Genomic DNA, 19,376 nt, shown 5'->3' with positions numbered 1-19,376 from the left:
GTTGGTCTGACAGGAGAACCTGATACTTCTGATGGTCACTTATCATCCAAAGAAAACTGCAAATTAACACAGACCTTTTCCTGTATAATACATGGTGTCAGAAAGCGCTGATACTGCAATTATTTCCCATGATAAGAGATGCAGCGCATTGCCTACAAGCCACTGCTGATGGGCAGGTGTTTAAATTAGACTACTGCTGTTGTTGGGTATTGGGGCTCTGGGACATGGAAATGGAACTGAAGTGCTTTGCCTTCTTCAATTTTCTGTTGTATAAGTTTACAGATTCATACTGTGTCACAAAGCTGACTATGCTGTTCACACAAACCACCTACCAGTAGATTTCTGCCTCTACCTGGTTCTTATTCAAAACTCTGAGAGAGGTATATTTTCAGTATCATTTGCATCACTCTGGAGTGTTTATGAATTGTTTGCTAGGATACACTGTACCCGGAACAGATTTAAAAAAAAAAAAAAAATAAAATTGTACTGGGTCCATACAGACACCACACATGCTGTCTCAGGAAAGTTTATTAGCAGGAAAAGTAGCTATTTACCTGTTCATCTTCACTGTCTGTCCCGCCTAAACTCAAAGAGCTATGACGCTGAACAGGGTTGGAGGACTGTGGGATAAAATAAGGAAGAGGGTAAGTCAAGGAAAGTATCACATTGAATTATCTGGGACTGGATATCCAGTGCTAATTATGAGAAAACACAAAAGGAAAGATAAAGGAAGGGTCACCGAGTCCCTGCCTCATAGAGTAAGTTTCATTTGTTCACTGGGGATCAAACAGAAAGCAGGGGAGCTTTATCTTGCTTATGAGATATGCCATGAAGGTTGACCGCGTGAGGCGATATGTTTTATAAAGTTATTTTGGCTTATTGTTTTAAGATATTCAAATTTACAAATGCTCACATGTTCACTCAAGTCCAAAATCATGCATCTGCTGTGAGAAGGCAATTCTTAAGATAACCCAAACTCCCTCTGAGTCCCACCAAGACCTGTTGTCCTCACTTACAGCATTGTCACTTTCCTGTCAATACAACTAATATTGCCCTAGTTTTGAGCTATTTCATTCTAAAACCAGTAATTGTTTAAGATTCTCTTGCAGTCCCCATTATTTTTGTTTTCCTCACTAGCTTTAAAACACCTAAAAGTTCTTTCCATTTCACAGGTGCAGGAAACTGCCAATCTCTCCAGCTCTTTGAAGCTGGAAAACGGAAAGTTTGTTCGTGCAGCGTAAGTACCTCAGCTTGTTCTCAGACTGGAAGCAGAACAGTCACAGTAACACAACACTCACCCGTAAATAATTGACTTTTTATGCTTTCTGTCATACAGACCTGCCAGGAAAGACTGCCTTGCCCAAAGGCACTGACAGTTGTCATATCAACTGACTTTCTCTCCTCTTCCCCTAATGATTTAGATCAGAACTGCCCCAGCATTGGTCTACATAAAAGCATAAAAAATTGTACTCTGAAAGGGTATTTGTAATGACACTTCCTAAGTAACCCTCATAGTGACAAGTCCACGATCCACATAGGCAATTTGTTCTAGTTCTGGCTGATCTGTACCATCAGATTTTATCACAAGCAAGCAAAAAGGTCCTCCTGTTCTCCAAACAGATTTTATCTTTTCTGTACAGGTGGTCACTGAAGTGACATAACAATAGTACCTTGCTTGGTGAATCTGTCAGAACTTCATGAAGGGTTGAAATTTCAGGAGGGCTTCTAGGTAAACCATCATCTTCAGAAACAGCACCTGCATCTTCCAGTTTCTTTCCAATTATAACAAGAGGAGGTGATCCAAGTCTGATGTTCGGCTGCAACTGAAGCTGTGGTTGAAAAGAAATTTAGAATATAGACTTTTAATGGCATTATTTATAAAGGACATTTTGGACACTTTTAACCCAGGTGCTTCCATTAGGCATGCAGAATCTATTTGTTAACAAAAATACTTGAAGAAACAGACTGCTTACAGAAAATAGCCATTAATAAAATCTTATGTAGTTATATTCATGAAAGACCCATCATTGGAACTAGCTTTGGTACAAAATTAAAATCACTATCAGTTTTATTCAGTAAGTTACCAAAGACAGAAATTTCACCATTCCAGAAAACTTACAGCAGTTTAACTCAGTTTAAATTTAAAACATTAAAAATTCTAGATTTAAATATTCTTTAAATAATTACATGTATTTGAATGTTCCAAATAGTCACACAAAGTTTTGTCAGTCAGTAGTTCTCAGCCCCAGGTTTATATGGTCAGCTTTCCTTTACAAAGCCCTTCCAGATATTGAGAGCTTGTCACCACCCTCTACCACACAAGTAGCTGAGTCCCACTTTTTATACAAACACAATTTAATTCAGTTTCTAGTCCATCCTAATGAACTGCTTGTTAATTTTCCCCAGCATCACATCCTGGTCCTGCCTACAGCAAGAATGATAATGGCAGCCAGGAACAACTTTGTTTGTACAGGAGTGTGGGGATTCTTTTCCAAGATTGCACAAAAGAATGCTCTGGCAGGCTCTGACCTTAGAAAAATAAAACAAAGTCTGCAACCTCACAAGCAGCCAGATGTTCTCTCAAACTAAAAAAGTTCAGATCTCAGGAAACACCACTCTTAAAATTCTTGGCTTAAGTCTGTCAGCTATGTCAAAGCTGGAACAGAAACAAGGTCTGAAGCAAAACTTTGTCCTTCAACTAAAAATGTCTCGACTGAATATTCCCAAGATAAATATGCAGACCTGTTTTTTTTCTGTTTCTTTGCTTATTAAACCAGACTGGGAAATTCTAGGTCCAATTCTGTGCTTTTCTGCAAGCTATGAATTCATTTATATCTCTGTAAAACAGATCTAAATAGCTGACATTCTTATTCAGCAAGATTCACTTGCAATGTTAATTCCTATGGATCTAACAACCACGCAGGGTAGCACAATGTTACCCTTTAATCCACCAGTCTCCCATTTCAAACAGCTTTCTCACTCTCTTACCCACAACAGAGAAGTATCACTGATACCAGCTGCAAAAGAGCTGCAAAAGCAGGACAAACTGATGACAAACTGCACAAAGACTGCAATATATGGGCAAAACAAGACATAAGACATACCTGTGCACTTCACGGGAAAGAAAATAGAAAGTCAGTTTTGCTTTTCTCTCTTTTCACAACTTCCCATCTTTGATTTATTAAATTTATTACATGCAGACAGCAAAGTGTTGTGGGGAAAACTCTGAATCTACAGTCTGTCTTCTACCGGTAGAAGTTAATTTACATTGCTAAGAAAGTAACAGCTTTTATTAGTGCTTGGCTTTTATTCTGGCAAGAGTCAAGCTCACAGAAAAAGGCTGTCTTTTATGGCTATAAAAATAGTGCTGGTGGTATTGTATTAACACACAGGATGATGGACAGATGAAGAGAGGGCACAGTAGACTAGAGATAGCATGAAAAGAGCTTTTTTTCCCTGACAAAGTTCTGTCATATATAAACATGATTTCTCCTGCTACTCCTATTGTTATGCAAAAAATACCCTGAATTGAAGCTTAGCCTATTTTGCAGTCTTATGGAGGAACAAGTCCCTCTGTGCATCTTCTGTTACTTAACATGTGATGCAACTGGGTTTTGCAACATGAAGCTCACACTGAGCAAAGGAAGAATTTCAATGGCTTTTGGCTGCTTTATCAACAGTTTGTTTTCAGACTCTGGAAAAACCTTAAACTTTTATCTCAATGCTCTGAGCTGGGCTGTTACTTAAATGTAATTAATATAACCAACAGTTGATAAGGGAGCTGTCAGCGAGGGTTCAGTATGTGCTTTGGAAGACGGAAATGACCCAGCAGAATACAGTATCCTTTGCTGGCAGAGATCGGAAGAATAATGATATAAATAAAGCTGTCACTAAGATTGCCCTGACATATTCATCATCCCACACATTTACATAGCTGCTGGTGCTAGCTAGTGAAAACAACATAGCCAGAAACTGCCAAAAAGAATAATATATAAAGAATAACAGTGCAAAGGACATGCTATAGAATAAATAAATGGCCTTAACCCAAAAGCAGTAGCTATGAAGTTCAGAATGGAAATCCCATTGGAAGAGGAAATGCTCATTAATGAAAGTTTCCAAGAGTCCATGAGCTGGATTCATGTCACACACTGAGACGTGGGCAAGGCTGAAAGCACTGGGACTGCTCAAAGATGCAGCTTCCAAGAGGCAGAATAGATCCAAAAGTAGTGAATCTGGCTTTGGACACTTTAGTCAACAAAATCTTAAGGCACACAGCAGAGGAATCAAGCAACAGTTTCCTAGGAGAGAGCTAATACAGAGCAGCACCATTAATGAGGGGGCAGTGACCTCACCTGCAAAGCTTTCACTCTTCCAGGTATGTTTTCCTGAGACAACGTGTCACCCGCCACATTTCCTGGTGCAGACTCAAAAATGAAGACGCTGTCATGGGACAAGGCTTTGTTTCCCATGCTTCCTTTGGGCCTGGGAAGGAAGGAAGAGTGGTCAGTGCACTGGGTACAGCCCTCCAACACTCCCCTGCACTACTTCACCAGGGCAGAAGGATCATAAAGATGCCAGGGTGGGATGCATCTCACTTAACTTCAGATCTGTGCATGTTAACTGCCTAAGGTAGTCACTGCTAGCTCCTTTTATACTCAGGAGGGAGGAAAACCCACTTTTTAGGATGCTGATCTAATGCAGGTGTTGAGCATCTGCATTGAACACACAGGTCAGTTTATGTGGACTAGGGAGGGAATCCAGGGTGATTAGGTCAGATACTGGGATCTAGTTGGATGTATGCCACCTTGAAAGATGTCTACAGCACAGAGGAGGGCAACATGAGTCCCCTGCCCTCCTTTGGTAGCAACGTGCCTAGCATGAGACATTCAGGATACAACCTTTGCAGCCTGGTGTGTGTCATACCTGCCAAAGATCGTGGATTATCTTTCCCCTTCCTGCAAATGCAGGCAGAAAATGTAATTCCGCTAATTAACAAACAAGTCAAATCCTCTCAGGTCCAGCAATTAAAACAGTTCCATTCACCTGCATCATGAACGTCACCAGATCCTAAGCATATTAAAAAATGTAGAGGGGACAAGCGTCCATGGCCATAGTTACATACCTGTACGTGGTCAAGTTAAAGTACCCAGGTTAAGATATTCCTGCTCACTGGGTTAAGATATATGCTCACTGGGTGTTCAGCCAAGTGAAGCACTGATGAGTTCCCACAACAGCTGTTAACTGAGTTGTAATCAATTAAGATTGATTGGGGCTGGGCTATTAAGTTTTGCAGGGCAAATTATGCACTTGGGTGGCACAACAAGGCAGGCTCCAAATCTTTTATTCACCAAGTTCCACCAGCATAGGCAGACACTGTCTGTACATTACTTTGTCCAAAAGACACAAGGATGGCCTCTACCAGGATCTTATTCTAGAATTTAACTGGAAAACAACAGAGAATACTCTCACGTTGTTGACCACCAGCCTCGTAACTCACAAGCTACAAGGATTCTTTCACTCAACTGCCATGCAGGCAATGTTCATTGTCTCTGAAAGTTTTAATGTGGGTAACGGGATGATTAGGAACAGAACTTTCACAAGAAAAATCCAGTAAGGCTAACATCCTTCTGCAAGGAAAGCAACTAGAAGAGGTTTCTGCTGTTTGCCTAACCCCAGATTCTCTCTTTATTTAGAAGAAAGCCCTGAAAGACTGTGAACTTTCGTAAGGTAAATACACCATGTAAAAAACCCCAAAAAAATTCCTTTCTTTTTTTTTTTTTTTTTTCCTCCTGCATTTCCCTTCTTTACATCTCCAGAGACAACACCTCCTTTGTCTGCTTGACTAATCCTCCTGTTGCCCCAAAGGTACAGTCAATCTGTATACAGTTATACCAAGTCTCACAGTAGGGCAAAACAGTTTTTCTCTGTGTTTATGTTGTGTTGAAGACAATCTGAACTCTTGCCCTCACAGCACAGGTCAGTTCATGCTTTCTCCTGGTGTATGTAGTAGTTAATGCCTGTGTTAGTTTATAGGACAGCAGTTCTACACACAACTAAGGCACTTGCCTTATTTCACCACTAAAGTGAATGAAGTCATCCCATCTTTTTGTGTGTTTGATTTTTGAGTCTTTTTCAGGATGAAAGACACTCTATATGGGCAAGACATAATTTTACTGCATTCAGAAAGACAGTGTCATGCAACTTTTTTTTACTGTAATGTATATTCATTATTAGTTGGCATATTTTATTTACTATACATGTGCATTAGGATGTATTAACCTTCTTAACTGGGGATTTCCTCACTTCCTTTACTTGGAATTCTTTAGCAAGAAGAGCTGAGGCTTCCTTATTTTTGAGGCTGCCAGTACAAGATCTGCTTCTTTTTCTCTCTCTCTGCTCATGTTTCATATGTGTTTGCAGGCAAATTACTGTATTTTCTTTTGGCAGTCACAAAAAGAGCACTGGATTAAATATAGAATTAACTGCGGCTTTAGTATAGATGAATCTCTTATGTGCAAATATACATTCACATGTAATTCCAGGCAGTGTATTCATATTTGCACTGAAGTTAAAGATGCACTGTTAGTTAAACCCTCAGATGTTTTAGCCATTGTATCTCCACAGTGGTTTCCCTATACAAATGCTCATGTGTATCAGACACTCGAGCTAGCAAGACTGAGGAAATGATGGGACTCAACAGCCAGCAATAAAGCCACTCCTAAACTCCTCATGGCCTGTGCTATCTTCCACTTCTTCCTGCTGCAACCCCACGCCTTTTACTAGTGTTTGAGGTGAGGGGAAGAAAGGTGACACAATTCCTTCAGGCAGCCACCCTCTCAAAAACGACTGCAGCCTGCCAAAGCAGTGAGTGTTCATTACAAAGACCAGGACAATTTTACATGTTGTCCCAGCAGTTTTTCCTGCTCAAAGCTTTTTAACTGGATTAAGACTATTTGGGACCCAATTTTCCGCTATGTAAGGTCTTTTATCCCTTTGATAATACAGAAAAGCAGTCACGCTTTAACTTTGCCATCCAGGTTTTCCTATTTCCATTCAAAACTCATGCCTCTTGAAAGATAAAGAGGCAGTGGCACATAATGCTTCCTTCCCCTTCACAGATGCGTAATCCTATCGATTCCTTACAGCACCCTGACATCTAGACACATCCCTTTGGTTGTTACAAGAAGCCTTTGGCACATCTGGGGGTTTGGTCTCTGGTTAGTATTCTGAGAAGTTAAATTTTAAAAAGATTACATGGTGTATTGGGTTTGCATGGCCAAGCTTTGGTAGTGGGGGGCTGGAGGGGTGGTTTCTGTGAGAAGCTGCCAGAAGCTTCCCCCATGATTTGCCCCTGATGGTCATTCGTGAGTGATCTCCCTGCCCTTATCTCAACTCATGAGACTCATTCTATTTTCTCTCCCCTGTTCAGCTGAGGAGGGGAGTGATAGAGCAGCTTTGGTGGGCACCTGGTGTCCAGCCAGGGTCAAACCACCACACACAGTTTAAAAAGAAAAAAAAAAAAAAAAAGATAAAAAAAAAGGAAGGAAAAAGCAAAGCAGTGCTTCTGCCTCAAGAACAAACAAACAGCAGCACTGTTCTAGGATTGGTTTTGAAATTCTGCATGCCAGAAATTGCAGAGCTCAGGGTCCTGCTATAAAACTTTCACAAGTTGTATTTCCACTCACTTTCAGGATCAGGTTTTCCAAAGGATTGTGTAGTTCAGTCTCTCTAGGTACTTACAAAGCATGCTTATGCCTGCAGGGTCTGGACATGATAGGGTTTTCAAGTAGCACAAACACCTGCTCTTAATTTTTTTGGATAGTCCATCTGATCCTATCTCTAAGGGAAAAAACAGAAGGGTTTTACTCAATTCCTGATTTCTGATCTTGCAAAACAGTTCATTATCACTGGAGGGTAGTGCTGAGGTAAACAGCAAATGGACTTTAAGTACTTGGTTAAGGGCAAGAGAAAGAGTTCGCACTCATGCTGCCTCTGGAGCAGACAGTTGATTTTTAAGCCAGATACCTCCTATGGCCTGGCGGAGTAAGCTCAGCTGTTCCTAAACTTTCGACTGGGTTAGCTGAGTCAGTCTAATTCCCTTACTCCAGGGGACTGGTTGTGTGGTCACTTACTCTGTCGCTGTTATGCTAACAAACAAAATAGAGAGACTGTTGTTTCATTCCGATAATTTCCATGATGCGTTACATAAACGCAACAGAAGAGAGTGGGGAAAGGTGGGGAGAGGAGGAACAGGCACACATAAGAAAATAACATCTATAAGCTGTTCCACCAAAAGAAATGCAGTGTCCAGCTCTACCAAATGCCTTCTTTGGTGATACCAAGCATTTGGCAGCAATGCTGATTTCAGTGTGTCCCACCCCAGTCACCTATTCATGCCCTTTGCCAGTGTCACCCATCCAACGTCTTCTCCAAAAGAACACAGCAAACCATAGGATGTGGCTGGTGTTTTGTCACACCTTGTTAGTCTGCAGCTCCACAGCCCAAGGCCTAGGGTAATCCAAAGACAGGCCTAGCTGAGTAGCTAGCAGGGGAGTACGAGGAGGGTGGGGAGATGGAAAACAGCCAAATTATAGGTTGCCAGATACTGGTCCATGACACCCCGGTGAGAACCATAACCATGTTCAGAGGGTTGTCCCACCCTAGATTCAGTTTGAGACATGCAAGGGAAGTGTTGTATAGGTTGATGGTCTAGGGTTATCAGTGAAGCAGTGTTAGCAGTCCAAGTGTTTGTTTTACACTAACTGAAAAAAGGGTAAGTTTTGGAACTAACATCATTCAGGGTTGTGAAAATTGCTCTGGGCACTCCTTAAGGACTTGCAAACCTCACCTTATGTGCACAGCCCTCCAAGGGTAGCTGACACAAAACTAGAGGCCTTCAGTTGTTATCTATACCTAAACTGCTATGTAAGAAAGTTAAAGCAGCAATCTCATACTGATAATACACCAAAAATATTTCTTTCCTTTTACCTCAGCCATGACAGAGGGCACTGATGCTAAAGAACAGCAACTCAACTTCACACGTATTCTCTGTACTAGCACTAGCCAATCATCATCCTCTTGTAAAGTTGCTGATCGGACCTTCCAGGACAGATTTCAGACACTAAAACCAATCAAAACAATCTGGGCTATCTGCAGTTCTAGACTAAGAGATTGGATCACCCTGCCCCTGGCTGCCCTCCCCCTCCTTTCCTGGCTGGCTTTTGAAGCACTAGCAAAGAAAGAGGAAATTCCTGGAATTCCTTCATCAGCATTAGGGCTTGTTTTGTATAAACTTGGACAGAGGTTGCTCCTAAGGGGCCAACTCATGCTTTCATCCTACTGCTGTGAGAGGTCCGCTTTTATTTATTTATTTTCCTTCCCCGCCAGCTTACCCAGCCTCCTTTGGTGAATGAAGTGCAGTAGTGTCGAGCACAGAGATGCTGACATCGCTGCTGGACTGGCAAGGTTTTAAATTACTCTCCCCCCTGGGAGGTGGAGGGTCTTTCCTTTTCTTCTTGGCAAAGAAGTTCTTGAAAGTCTGAAATTTGGATTTTTTCTTTCCTGCAACATGAGAAAAATGAAAATTTATGGAAGTTGGAGGTGTTGCTTAGATTGGAGAATGTTATCTCTTAAATTCTAGAGGAAGCCTCAAAGCTAGAGCAGCCCATTCAGTTTTAGTCGGCTCCTTTGTAAATAATTCAGTGGTGGAGTCCAGTGAAAGGTGAAGCTGCAGTTCTTACATTTGCTGCCTATAAAGCAACACTGGCATTACACTGACAATAGTGGTGCCTACTTAGGTTCCAGTTTATGAAAAATACCCCTTATACAGAGAATGCATCTACCTACAACTGAACAGTGATCATGCCAATCACAGTTGGTATATTTTCATTTAAAAAATTGATGCCAATGTCTTTAACTCTTATTGTTAAATGTCTTTACTCATAGTGCTCTTTACTTAGCTCAGTTTAGTTCTGCTTTCTCTTTACTCAATCCTGTAAGGAGACAACACCTCAAGGATATTTAACATTTGGTAAAAAGATTGAAATTGGCAAAAGAATTCATAAACTCTAAACCCAAAATATCTGTTTCCACATTAAACCACTGCCCCAAAATAAAATCAGCAACTCCTTCAAGGGCAATGGAGCAAACTTAGATTAAGACACTGCCCAGCAGGACATTAAACCCCTAAACATAGCACTCCTAAGAAAGAAATTAGAGAACTGTTAATCTGATTTCAGATTTTCCATTGTCCAAATGAAAATACAAAAAGAACAAAATAAACCATAGAAAACATCACTGACATTTCATTTTTAATAACCTAAGATACTTTAACATTCTTACTTGTATTTTCTTTCAGCACACAAGTGCTGCATTTTGTCACTGACCCTTACATTGAGGGGTAAGTTTGGAGCAGTTTGGGCCAAACTATTGTACTAAGACCCTGTGATTTACTTAAATACATATGCAGAGCAATAACATCACTGCATATCTGAGCCAAATTCATTGTTCAATTAATACTTTACAGCAGTGGGCATAATAAATGCCCACAGCTGGAGGACTCCTTCATAAGCAAGGCATTATTTCAACACAATTATTGTCTTCTCCCAGCAATGATTTAGTCGGCGATGCTCTGTCTCAACGTGTGCCCTGTACGTGTAGGGATCTCTGCCAATGGGCCTTATCTGGGCTGAAACTGTGCCACCACACAGCTGCATCAGACAGTAGCCACTTTGAGAAATAAACAATGAAACTGAGATCTACTTGCCCTGCCTCCTCCCTGCTTTCAAAACCAGTGCCAGCACCATGTGTCAGGACACACAAGGACACTGCTACACTGTCCGGCACAGACTGATGAAATGGCTACCTCTGCAGAGCAGTAGCTCCCACTCATCTGAGTAACAACAGGATGTGGTGCTCCTATGGAGAGTTTATCGGTGGAAGACCTTTTTGTCTTCCACTGCTGCTTATCAGGCAGTAAGTGGATAAGATAGTCACAAAAAACATACGGGTTATATTGCCTGCCCCAGATTACAGAGCTGGCCCCAAGGCTTTTGGATTTGTTAAGACTCTGACAGGGCCCGATGAGTTTCATGCTGCGCCCATAGCAATAACTGGTAAGAGAAGGCAGGTCACACAGCAACCAGAAAACCACAGTGCCTCTCAAATAAAACAAGCATGTCGAGTATCATTTATAAAATCTTTAGAAATACCTCCCTACCAATACTGCCATTCATATCAGCAATTAGATAATGTGTATGGTATTCTCCCAGTCAAAGTTGAGTTGGTTTATTTCAGATGAGCAAAACAAAAGATTACAAAGTTTCATGAAAACAGTGTCCCAAAATTACCAATTCAGCAATGTGTGCTACCACAGTCCAACAACTCAAGGAACAAAACGGAAGACTTTGTTATATGTAGAGTGGCCTGCAACTTAAAGGCAGTCTAAATGAAAAACAAGGACACTCTCATGTACGCTGGTCAGCTGACAGTGGTACAGACAGAAAGCAAGTTCGATCCTAGTGCAAGTATTACTGATGAGCTTAATTAGATGCTGCTATTTCCAGAGAACCAAGGGAATGTTTAAAAAAAAGCCCACAACACAAATAACACAACAACAAAAAAAAACCAAACAAAAAAAAGTGATGACATTTAAAGAGACACAGGATAACACTGCCAAGGTACTACTCCAAATATTTTTTTAGATCAGAAGTGGTGCTAACTTTAGAATGGAGCCCATGGAAGGGATTTGCAGACACTGCCAATGAGTAAACCTCAGCTGTCACGGGACAACACTTGGGTATCGTTGTGCACAGAGATCCTCTGATGCAGACACATCAGTTACTTTTAGTGCCTTCTCTAGCCTCTAATTTATTACTGATGTGCAGGGTACACCCCCTCCAGCAATAATTCCTCTTCAGCCATGCTCTTACTCAGCTGCATGCCTTCAGCTGTTTCAGATGAATGAGAAAACAGAAAGCCTCCCTGCAGTTCCAGAAAATGGGCACTTGCCATATTATTATGCTGAAACAGATAAAAATCACTCCTAGACACTTAGTGCTGCATGTGGATGAAAACTGTGGGACTGCTCTGTGTGAGAGCATTTGGCAAAAAAGACATGGTTCAGAAAGACGGTGTTCATATTTGTTTCCTGCTGTGAACACTTGTGTGCTGGTTTTACACACCATTAAAAGCATGCCACATTAAATTTAAAGGTGCCTACATTTCAGTGCACTGTGAAGCAGCCCAACATATCACTAAATTGGTAGAGTGCTCTATGATACTTGAACTAATAATAATATACAAGAGGATCTCACTACTTACAATGGAAAAAAATCATTGCGTAACAAAAATCCAGTCACAGCAGAAAAAGACAATCCAAGCTCAAATGTGTCTATCTCCCCTTCACCCACTGATGAATAATGACTCATGATTTTTTAATTCTTACATTTACCAATCTTCAATTTTATGTCATTAAAAATAAAAGATTAAATTTAAAGACTACTGCCCTCAAAAGCAAAAGCCTTCCCAAAAACTAGTTGCTTATGTTAACTATGATTTAGCCCATTATAACAGAAAAAGGGGTAGGAGTAAGCATTTTGCTTTCTCTGTAAAGTTTGTTTATTCTGTATTTTTTATAGTTTGTGTACTGCCTATTTCATTGTTTCTCCGGTGCACAGAAAATTAATGCATCTTTCTGCTCTTTTCATGCTTCTTCCCTATAACAAGATAGAAGAGAAAAAGATGCTTTTTCCAGTGCAAAACTGAGACTAAAAAGCAGAGGGAACATCTAGTTTGGGAGCTCAATGATCATATTTAAATTAAACAGTTAATTTCGGGATCTTCCACGCTCTCCGACTTCCTAAGGTATGTTTAGGACACATTTTCCATTTCTTTTCTGAAATCCAAGGACTAGATATTTTCATCAATAAAAACAAGACGATAAAAAAAAATCCAGACAAGATTGTGAAAAAATACCATGAGTCTAGCTTCATAAAAAATAGCTGATAATGCCAGACAGGCAATAAAATCATGGGATTCAGTAAGGCTAACATTGGGTGCTGACAGTTTTTGGACTGACCTGATTACTGCCATCAAGAAGGAGCAGCACACACTGGAAGCCCTCTACTACTAGTCAGACAAGAAGGTAAAGCTCAAGAAATCAATCTAATTGACTACACTGTGAAGGCTGGGGATTTTAGCCTCCTAGAGCCTTTACATCACCAGCCAATTAAAGCTATGAAGAGGAAGAGGTGAAGCAATCCTACATTAACTGGAAAGTAAACAAAAGATCCAGGTGCAGTCAAGTGTCTCTTGAATACTTCAGCAATAGCATAGCAGCCTTTAACTTTTTTAAATTTCGGTTCAGTTTGAGACAAATATTCCTGGTCGGTTTAGAGCCAACACTTAAGACAGCAAGCCATCTCCTGCCTTCCCTATCACCCAGGTCAGAAATCGATCCATTTTCTGAATCTTCTAGTGAACCCAAATACAAAATCAGCATGCGTGGGTCTCACACAAGTTTGCCAGTGTGCCATGGGTAACCCTGGACTATGTGATAAACTAGGTTAAATTTAAGAAACCAGCCACTGCTGAGCACCCATCATTACACTTTCTTCAACCCCATCCATCTGCCCTGCAGAGTTCAACTGACAGTCACTTTGCCATTTGCTTTTTGATGGTGGCAAAGGTATTTCTAAAGGATAAAGCAAAATGACCTTTGAAACACAAACATTTGATTGCAAGACATTAGCCAAAGAAAAGAAGAAAAAGTATCAAGTGATATGACAGCCACTTATGAAACGCCTCAGCCATGATACTGTTCTTCATATTCACCTATCTCCTCAGGAATAGTCTGAACACTGGCAAAGGGGATTTCCTTTAATTAAGACAACTCTTTGGCATAAGTAGAGAAATTACTTTTTACTTTTTTACTTAATTACATTTAAAGAATAAGTAACAAACGGTTGTCTCTGGCCAGAAGCAGAGAACGAGGCTGCAGCAGGGATACCGGTACAGCTCCCACAGACGGGGGCTGGCTAAACCGCTCAGCCCCCACCTCTGTAGGCTACATCAAAGCAGGCACAACAATGAGCCCTTTAAGTTCTAACATCTTGGTTTTGAAAATCCAAGCCAGAATTGAAAAGAATATCCTCCATCAGGTTATGACCCTCCAGTACTGTACATTAAAAGATCCTTCCCATAATATAGCCAGCTGACAAAGCCACAGAGTTGGGGTTTTTTACAATACAAAAACCAAAACAACACTGCAAAACAAGTCACTACAGCCCCCCCAACCTGAAGAAAATAAATCCCAACTTCCAAATCAGCTATACTTTCAGAGAACAACTGCTTACCCGTGCACTCTTCAGCTGTCTCTCCTGTTTCAGGTGACTGTGTGACCTCTGTTGGCCCCGTAGCCATGTTATAGTCACTGAAATAGAGATGAAAGCTTCAGTTAAATTTTAGTCCACTTTCCTAGCAGAATATGGTCCCACCCAACATGAAGAAAGAACATGGCTGGATCCTTTCTGAAACTACATACTCAAATGCTTATCAGAAATATGGCTTGCACACTTTTTTGCACTTCAGCCACGAAGCTTTTCCTCATTTTTCAGTAACACCTATTTCTCCAGCCAAAACTAACAAACCCTCTAATTTCTTGCCAGTACCTCTCTCTTTTTAGTAAACCAGGATCAAAGTTTGCATTAATGAAAGATGTCATTAAACTTGCTCAGCAAAGACTCTAAAGCTTCCCAGCTTCAGAATAATGAACATTTATGATTTCTCTTTTCTAGAGAGTGACAGCTCCATGCTACTGTAAAAAAACATCTTAAGTGCTCTGCTGCTGAGGGTTCATGTATTACAGTGTCTTCACAGCAGGCACCAGGCTAGTCTGTCAGCGTTATTAAAATTAGTTAAGCTTCAGCACTGAAGCATCATCCTGGGCTATGCTACATTTGTGGAAACCAATAGATCAAATTTATTTTGGATTCAGTGCAATCAGCTTTTAGCCACAAGCTTTGAAACCCTATCGCAAGCAGGGCTATTGATCAACCAAATTAGCTGATGGCATCATCTTCCTCCCTGATGAAAACAAAAGTTCAGCCTAGTTTTAAGATCATTCAATGTTAACTGGCTCCGCTATGTATTTTCCAAGACTCCTAAACGGGTGTCTGTTAGACACAAAGGAACTAAGCAGCAGACCACAAGAGTTACAGTACAAATGTCAAGCAACAATAGAAACGTGACAGTTTAGCAGGTCAGCTCATAAATATTGTCCTTTGTTATGGAAGATATCTAGGTGATACATTTACATAGTTAGCAGTTCCAATGTACTGTGTCAGGAGTTAAAGAGTAAGAAATCTTTACAAATAAATGAAAATACCCAGAAACAAATCCTGCTCCCTTTTCTGCATAGACCTCATCTAACAATTTTCCACATCAAAATGGTATAATTTGGCAGTATAACTGCCAAATTAAGTATCTCAACAGCAAGCAAGATTATGATTCTATACCAATTTGACAAATCAGTAAACTATTCTATTTCTTCTGTATCACCCACACATTCTATAATCTGTCATGCCCAAAAGCACTGGAACTTTCCTACAAGCCCACATCCTCAGTTAACCTGAAAAGATAAGGTGCACAAAATCAGAGGCAGAGGCGATAGGACTGTAAAAAAAAAAAGGGGGGGGGGGGGGGTAGGTGGGAGGTGGGACACGGATGACACACAGACCACAGAGGTAAAAGAAGCAGGGCTCCTGCAAAAAAAAAGAAACAGACCTCAAAGTAAGCTTTCCCTGTGCTAGACACAGATACACAAACTGCCATGCTGCTGTACTGTAGCAGAAATGGAGGAGACAGACTATAGACTGCAGTTTTCTTCTGGTTTGGAACGGATCATCTGTGAGCAGTGAACACAGGAGAGCATTAACACACTGTAGTTCCAAGCAATCTCATCCCAACCTGCTAAAATCAATGAAAAAGTCATTGCAGCAACCAGGACCAATTACACCTTTTCCAAGTAAGAAGCACTGAGGATGTTTTTGAAACATCCTCATGTTGAAACATGTTAGACAGTATTGAGAAGGAACAAAAAAAATAAGACTTTTAAGATTCTCCCTTTTGGATGATCATAACCGTTCAACTCTTCTTCCTTTTTTCCCCCGTGTCTCATCAACTATCCATGCAAATGTCTGCATTTTCTGCATATTTTGATTAAAGTGGTCATCAGCAGACTGTCTCATAGATTCTCTGTATTAAAAAGAATTTTTTTCCCATTTTCCTCCTCAACTTTATAGACCATGCATATTGATTATGTTAGATTTTTCTTGAGGGAAAGGGAAATGCATTTGAAATAAAACATCAAGAAAGCACTCAAAAAATTTCCAAGGACAAACTGGCAAATCCCCAGAGATGAGCTTATTTTCACAGAATGTGAGTGGGCCTGACATCTGGTTCATTTAGACCTCTAACTTCTGCTTTACCCATCTTCAATAAAATCAAAGCAAGAGAAAATGCTGCTTTCAGATCCAGCTTTTCTTTCACCAGCTCTACATTTATTTAAATTACTCAGTCATCTCAGCCGTTCACTCCAAATCCTTCCAGCCTTTGGAGATATTTTGACTGCTGTGTTTATTATAACTGGAAGCATTTATTTCCAATTGGTATATCTTTTATACAAGTAGAACTATAATTGCAAAGCAGTTCAGCTCCGAGGCAGTCTCTTCACAGTTAAATCAGCTCCAGCATTAACTCAATTTTATAGCTGAGTTCTCTGGGGCATATGGAGGTCAAGTGTCAATTGCAAGGGTGCATTGGTTGTTTGCAAATGTGCCCCATTTAGGACCTAATGGTTTGGTGCCTTTGTATACCTCATCACAGGATCATCTTTTTCCAGTGAACTGAAGAGTGACTTGAGGTGAGGGGAAACCATCACAGATTTTTACAAGCTTTAAGTTAGCAAGTATTTAAGCGACAAGAAAAAAAAATACATATATATATGTACAGCAAAGTGTAAGTTCCATCATTAAAAGCTCGATGACACACCCAAAGGAAAGTTAGCAATTAGTCGACACTTAGACTTCTATTTCTGGTGACAGTGAGTTGTACTTTACAGAGAACAGATAGGAAATGTTCTGAGCAACAAACCCTAGCCTGAGGATCAATATAATGGAGAAAAAGAGGACAAAACTCCATCAACACAAATACATGTGAGTGCACAGGCATTAACTGATCGAATCTTCAGACATTCACCACTTCCAGGCCTTAACGACAGCTGGCAGACGCAGCATCAGGATCTATCAATACCATGTATGTTCAGTTCAATCAACTGTATGAATCCTGTGCACCCTGCAAGCTTTCCCAGAGCATTATGCCATTAGAGACAAAGTTTTAAACAAATACCATATGCATATTGATTTCTAGTGATAAAAATATCAGGTTAAATAAATGGCCTTTTAGAGCAGTATTTCTGATACTCTTCAGGCTAGGAGATGCTAGAGGACAGCTGGGAGAAGGAGCTCACAGGGGGGGAAGGAGACTCCCCTCATGGGGGAACAGTCAAGGCAGAGCAGTGACAGACTGATATCTACGGCTGGCCAAGGGAGTAGAGTTGTCAAGTACCAGCTACCGTTTGATTACCACTAGAAGTGGAACAGTGGGCACATTTCTCCAGTCTACAACTTTTTTAATCATGTTCTTATCCTCTCTCCAACAGTACTCACAATCCCTGCATGTGCACAGGCCACAAGATGCTGAGTCTCTCCTAGACACCCTAAAAGCCAGGCCTGGCCATGCCCAGTAAGGCCACTGCAGCAATTCCTGCATAAGGCCATGGAAATGACCGAAAGCTTACTGAGGGCAGCAAGGACTGACTACATGGTGTTCATCTCTCCTTGCACAGGGTGATGGGCTGGGGCATTACATCTACAACCCAATAAATTAACTTGCAAACTGTGAAGTGGCTTCCTATACAGATGCAATCACAACAAAAAATCTGGTATTACTAGACTTTATTTGCATTGCGAGGGTGTATTTTAAAGCAAAAAAAAAAACCAAAACCTCCTGCAAAATTGCAGGGCTTGCTTTACTTTCAAAGCAGGCAGCAGGACCTACTTAGCAATCACCACTACCTTCACATGGTTTGATGGTTTAGATCTAGGCTCCCTGCTATCCCATACAAAACTTCTATTAATAACCCTGCTGTGTTGCATTCACTTGAGGCTCTTCAACTCATTAAAGGAACTAATGAGTCTTAAGAGAAAAAAAAGAATCTCCAGGAACTGGAGAAAAATTCCTGTCTCCCTGCTACAAATGGGGCAACTGGCCAGATATTTGGAGTGCTCTATGGGAGGGCAGTGACAGGGAAAAAGAAATAAAGTCCCAGGGTGGTGTTCTGACCATTCCCTCTTCCCAGATGAGTACATTACTGACTACCTACATTGGGGCGGGGCGGGGGAAGCTAAAAGAAGAAAAGACAATTCCCTTTCACTGCTTGGTTTGTGTATTTAAGGACTCCTGGGAAGTTAACATTGTACAGTCCTCAAGTCTCCTGCATTTAACAAAGGCCCAAGACAGACGCTTTCTGCTCAGTCTCAGAAACAGGACACAGCCTCCTTGCTGTCTCTCCAGTGGAGCAGAACACTTGGAGACTGCACAGCAAGGAAGCTCCTACCCCACCTTTAGTGTTTCTTCAGCTTTAGTCCCATGCTTCTGTATAAGCATTCCGGAAGGCCTTATGATAGAGAGATCAAAGGAGATGTTGAATCCTGAACAGCCTCTTTCCTACCCAATAAATGCTTGAGGAAATAAAGACTCAAGAATATAAAGTACTGGATTCAGTTAGCATCTTTATAGCCTACAGAAGATAGACAATGGTAAGCAGCCAAGAGAAAGAGGTGAAATTTTTGCCTGGAGCTTTTAAAGACCAATTTCCTTCACGCTACAAAAATTATTTGAAATCAAGCTTATGCTCCACATTTCAGAACACACACTTTGCACAGCAAGATGGATCATCACTGGGAAATACACTTCCTTCATCTGGTTCTCTAGGCCACCATCCTGCAGCCAGCCTCCCCCAAGAATACATTTCAAGCTACAGCAGGACCTCAGAGAAAGCCCCTCTCTGTTTCTTCTCAGCACCGAGTTTCAAAGAGACAGAGAATGCAGGATGGTCTAGTATTCAGATTACGTTCCGCAGCAAAAAGGTGACTGACAGGTTAAATTTTCACCGCAGCAAAAAGGTGACTGACAGGTTAAATTTTCACTCAGTCTTACTAAAGCACATTAGAGGACTTTGTTCTGACAAAATGTGGCTGATGGCTTTGTTCTCAAGGAACCCTACAAAGCTAACTATCAATGAACTCATTAATCCA

The 19,376-nt window shown here is 40.8% G+C and overlaps 1 protein-coding gene across 8 annotated transcripts in view; it reads right to left on the bottom strand.

Annotated features, from left to right (window-relative positions):
• KIAA1210 (KIAA1210 ortholog) overlaps positions 1-19,376 on the bottom strand; it is a 45,858-nt gene that overhangs the window by 15,032 nt on the left and 11,450 nt on the right. For 6 of the 8 annotated variants that reach the window (XM_037408582.1, XM_037408586.1, XM_037408588.1 and 3 more), the window contains 5 exons: positions 14,355-14,431; positions 9,393-9,561; positions 4,353-4,482; positions 1,671-1,829; positions 555-620 (listed from right to left, as the gene is read on the bottom strand). In XM_037408582.1, the coding sequence (XP_037264479.1) occupies positions 555-620; positions 1,671-1,829; positions 4,353-4,482; positions 9,393-9,561; positions 14,355-14,431 (601 nt within the window). Of the gene's footprint in view, positions 1-554; positions 621-1,670; positions 1,830-4,352; positions 4,483-9,392; positions 9,562-14,354; positions 14,432-14,669; positions 15,211-19,376 lie in introns of those variants that run through there. The other 2 variants (XM_037408584.1, XM_037408585.1) reach the window with 2 other exon arrangements.

Source organism: Falco rusticolus, chromosome 14 (assembly GCF_015220075.1).
Source record: "Falco rusticolus isolate bFalRus1 chromosome 14, bFalRus1.pri, whole genome shotgun sequence".
Classification (NCBI taxonomy): Eukaryota; Metazoa; Chordata; class Aves; order Falconiformes; family Falconidae; genus Falco; species Falco rusticolus.
This window is presented reverse-complemented; position numbering and strand designations above follow the sequence as displayed.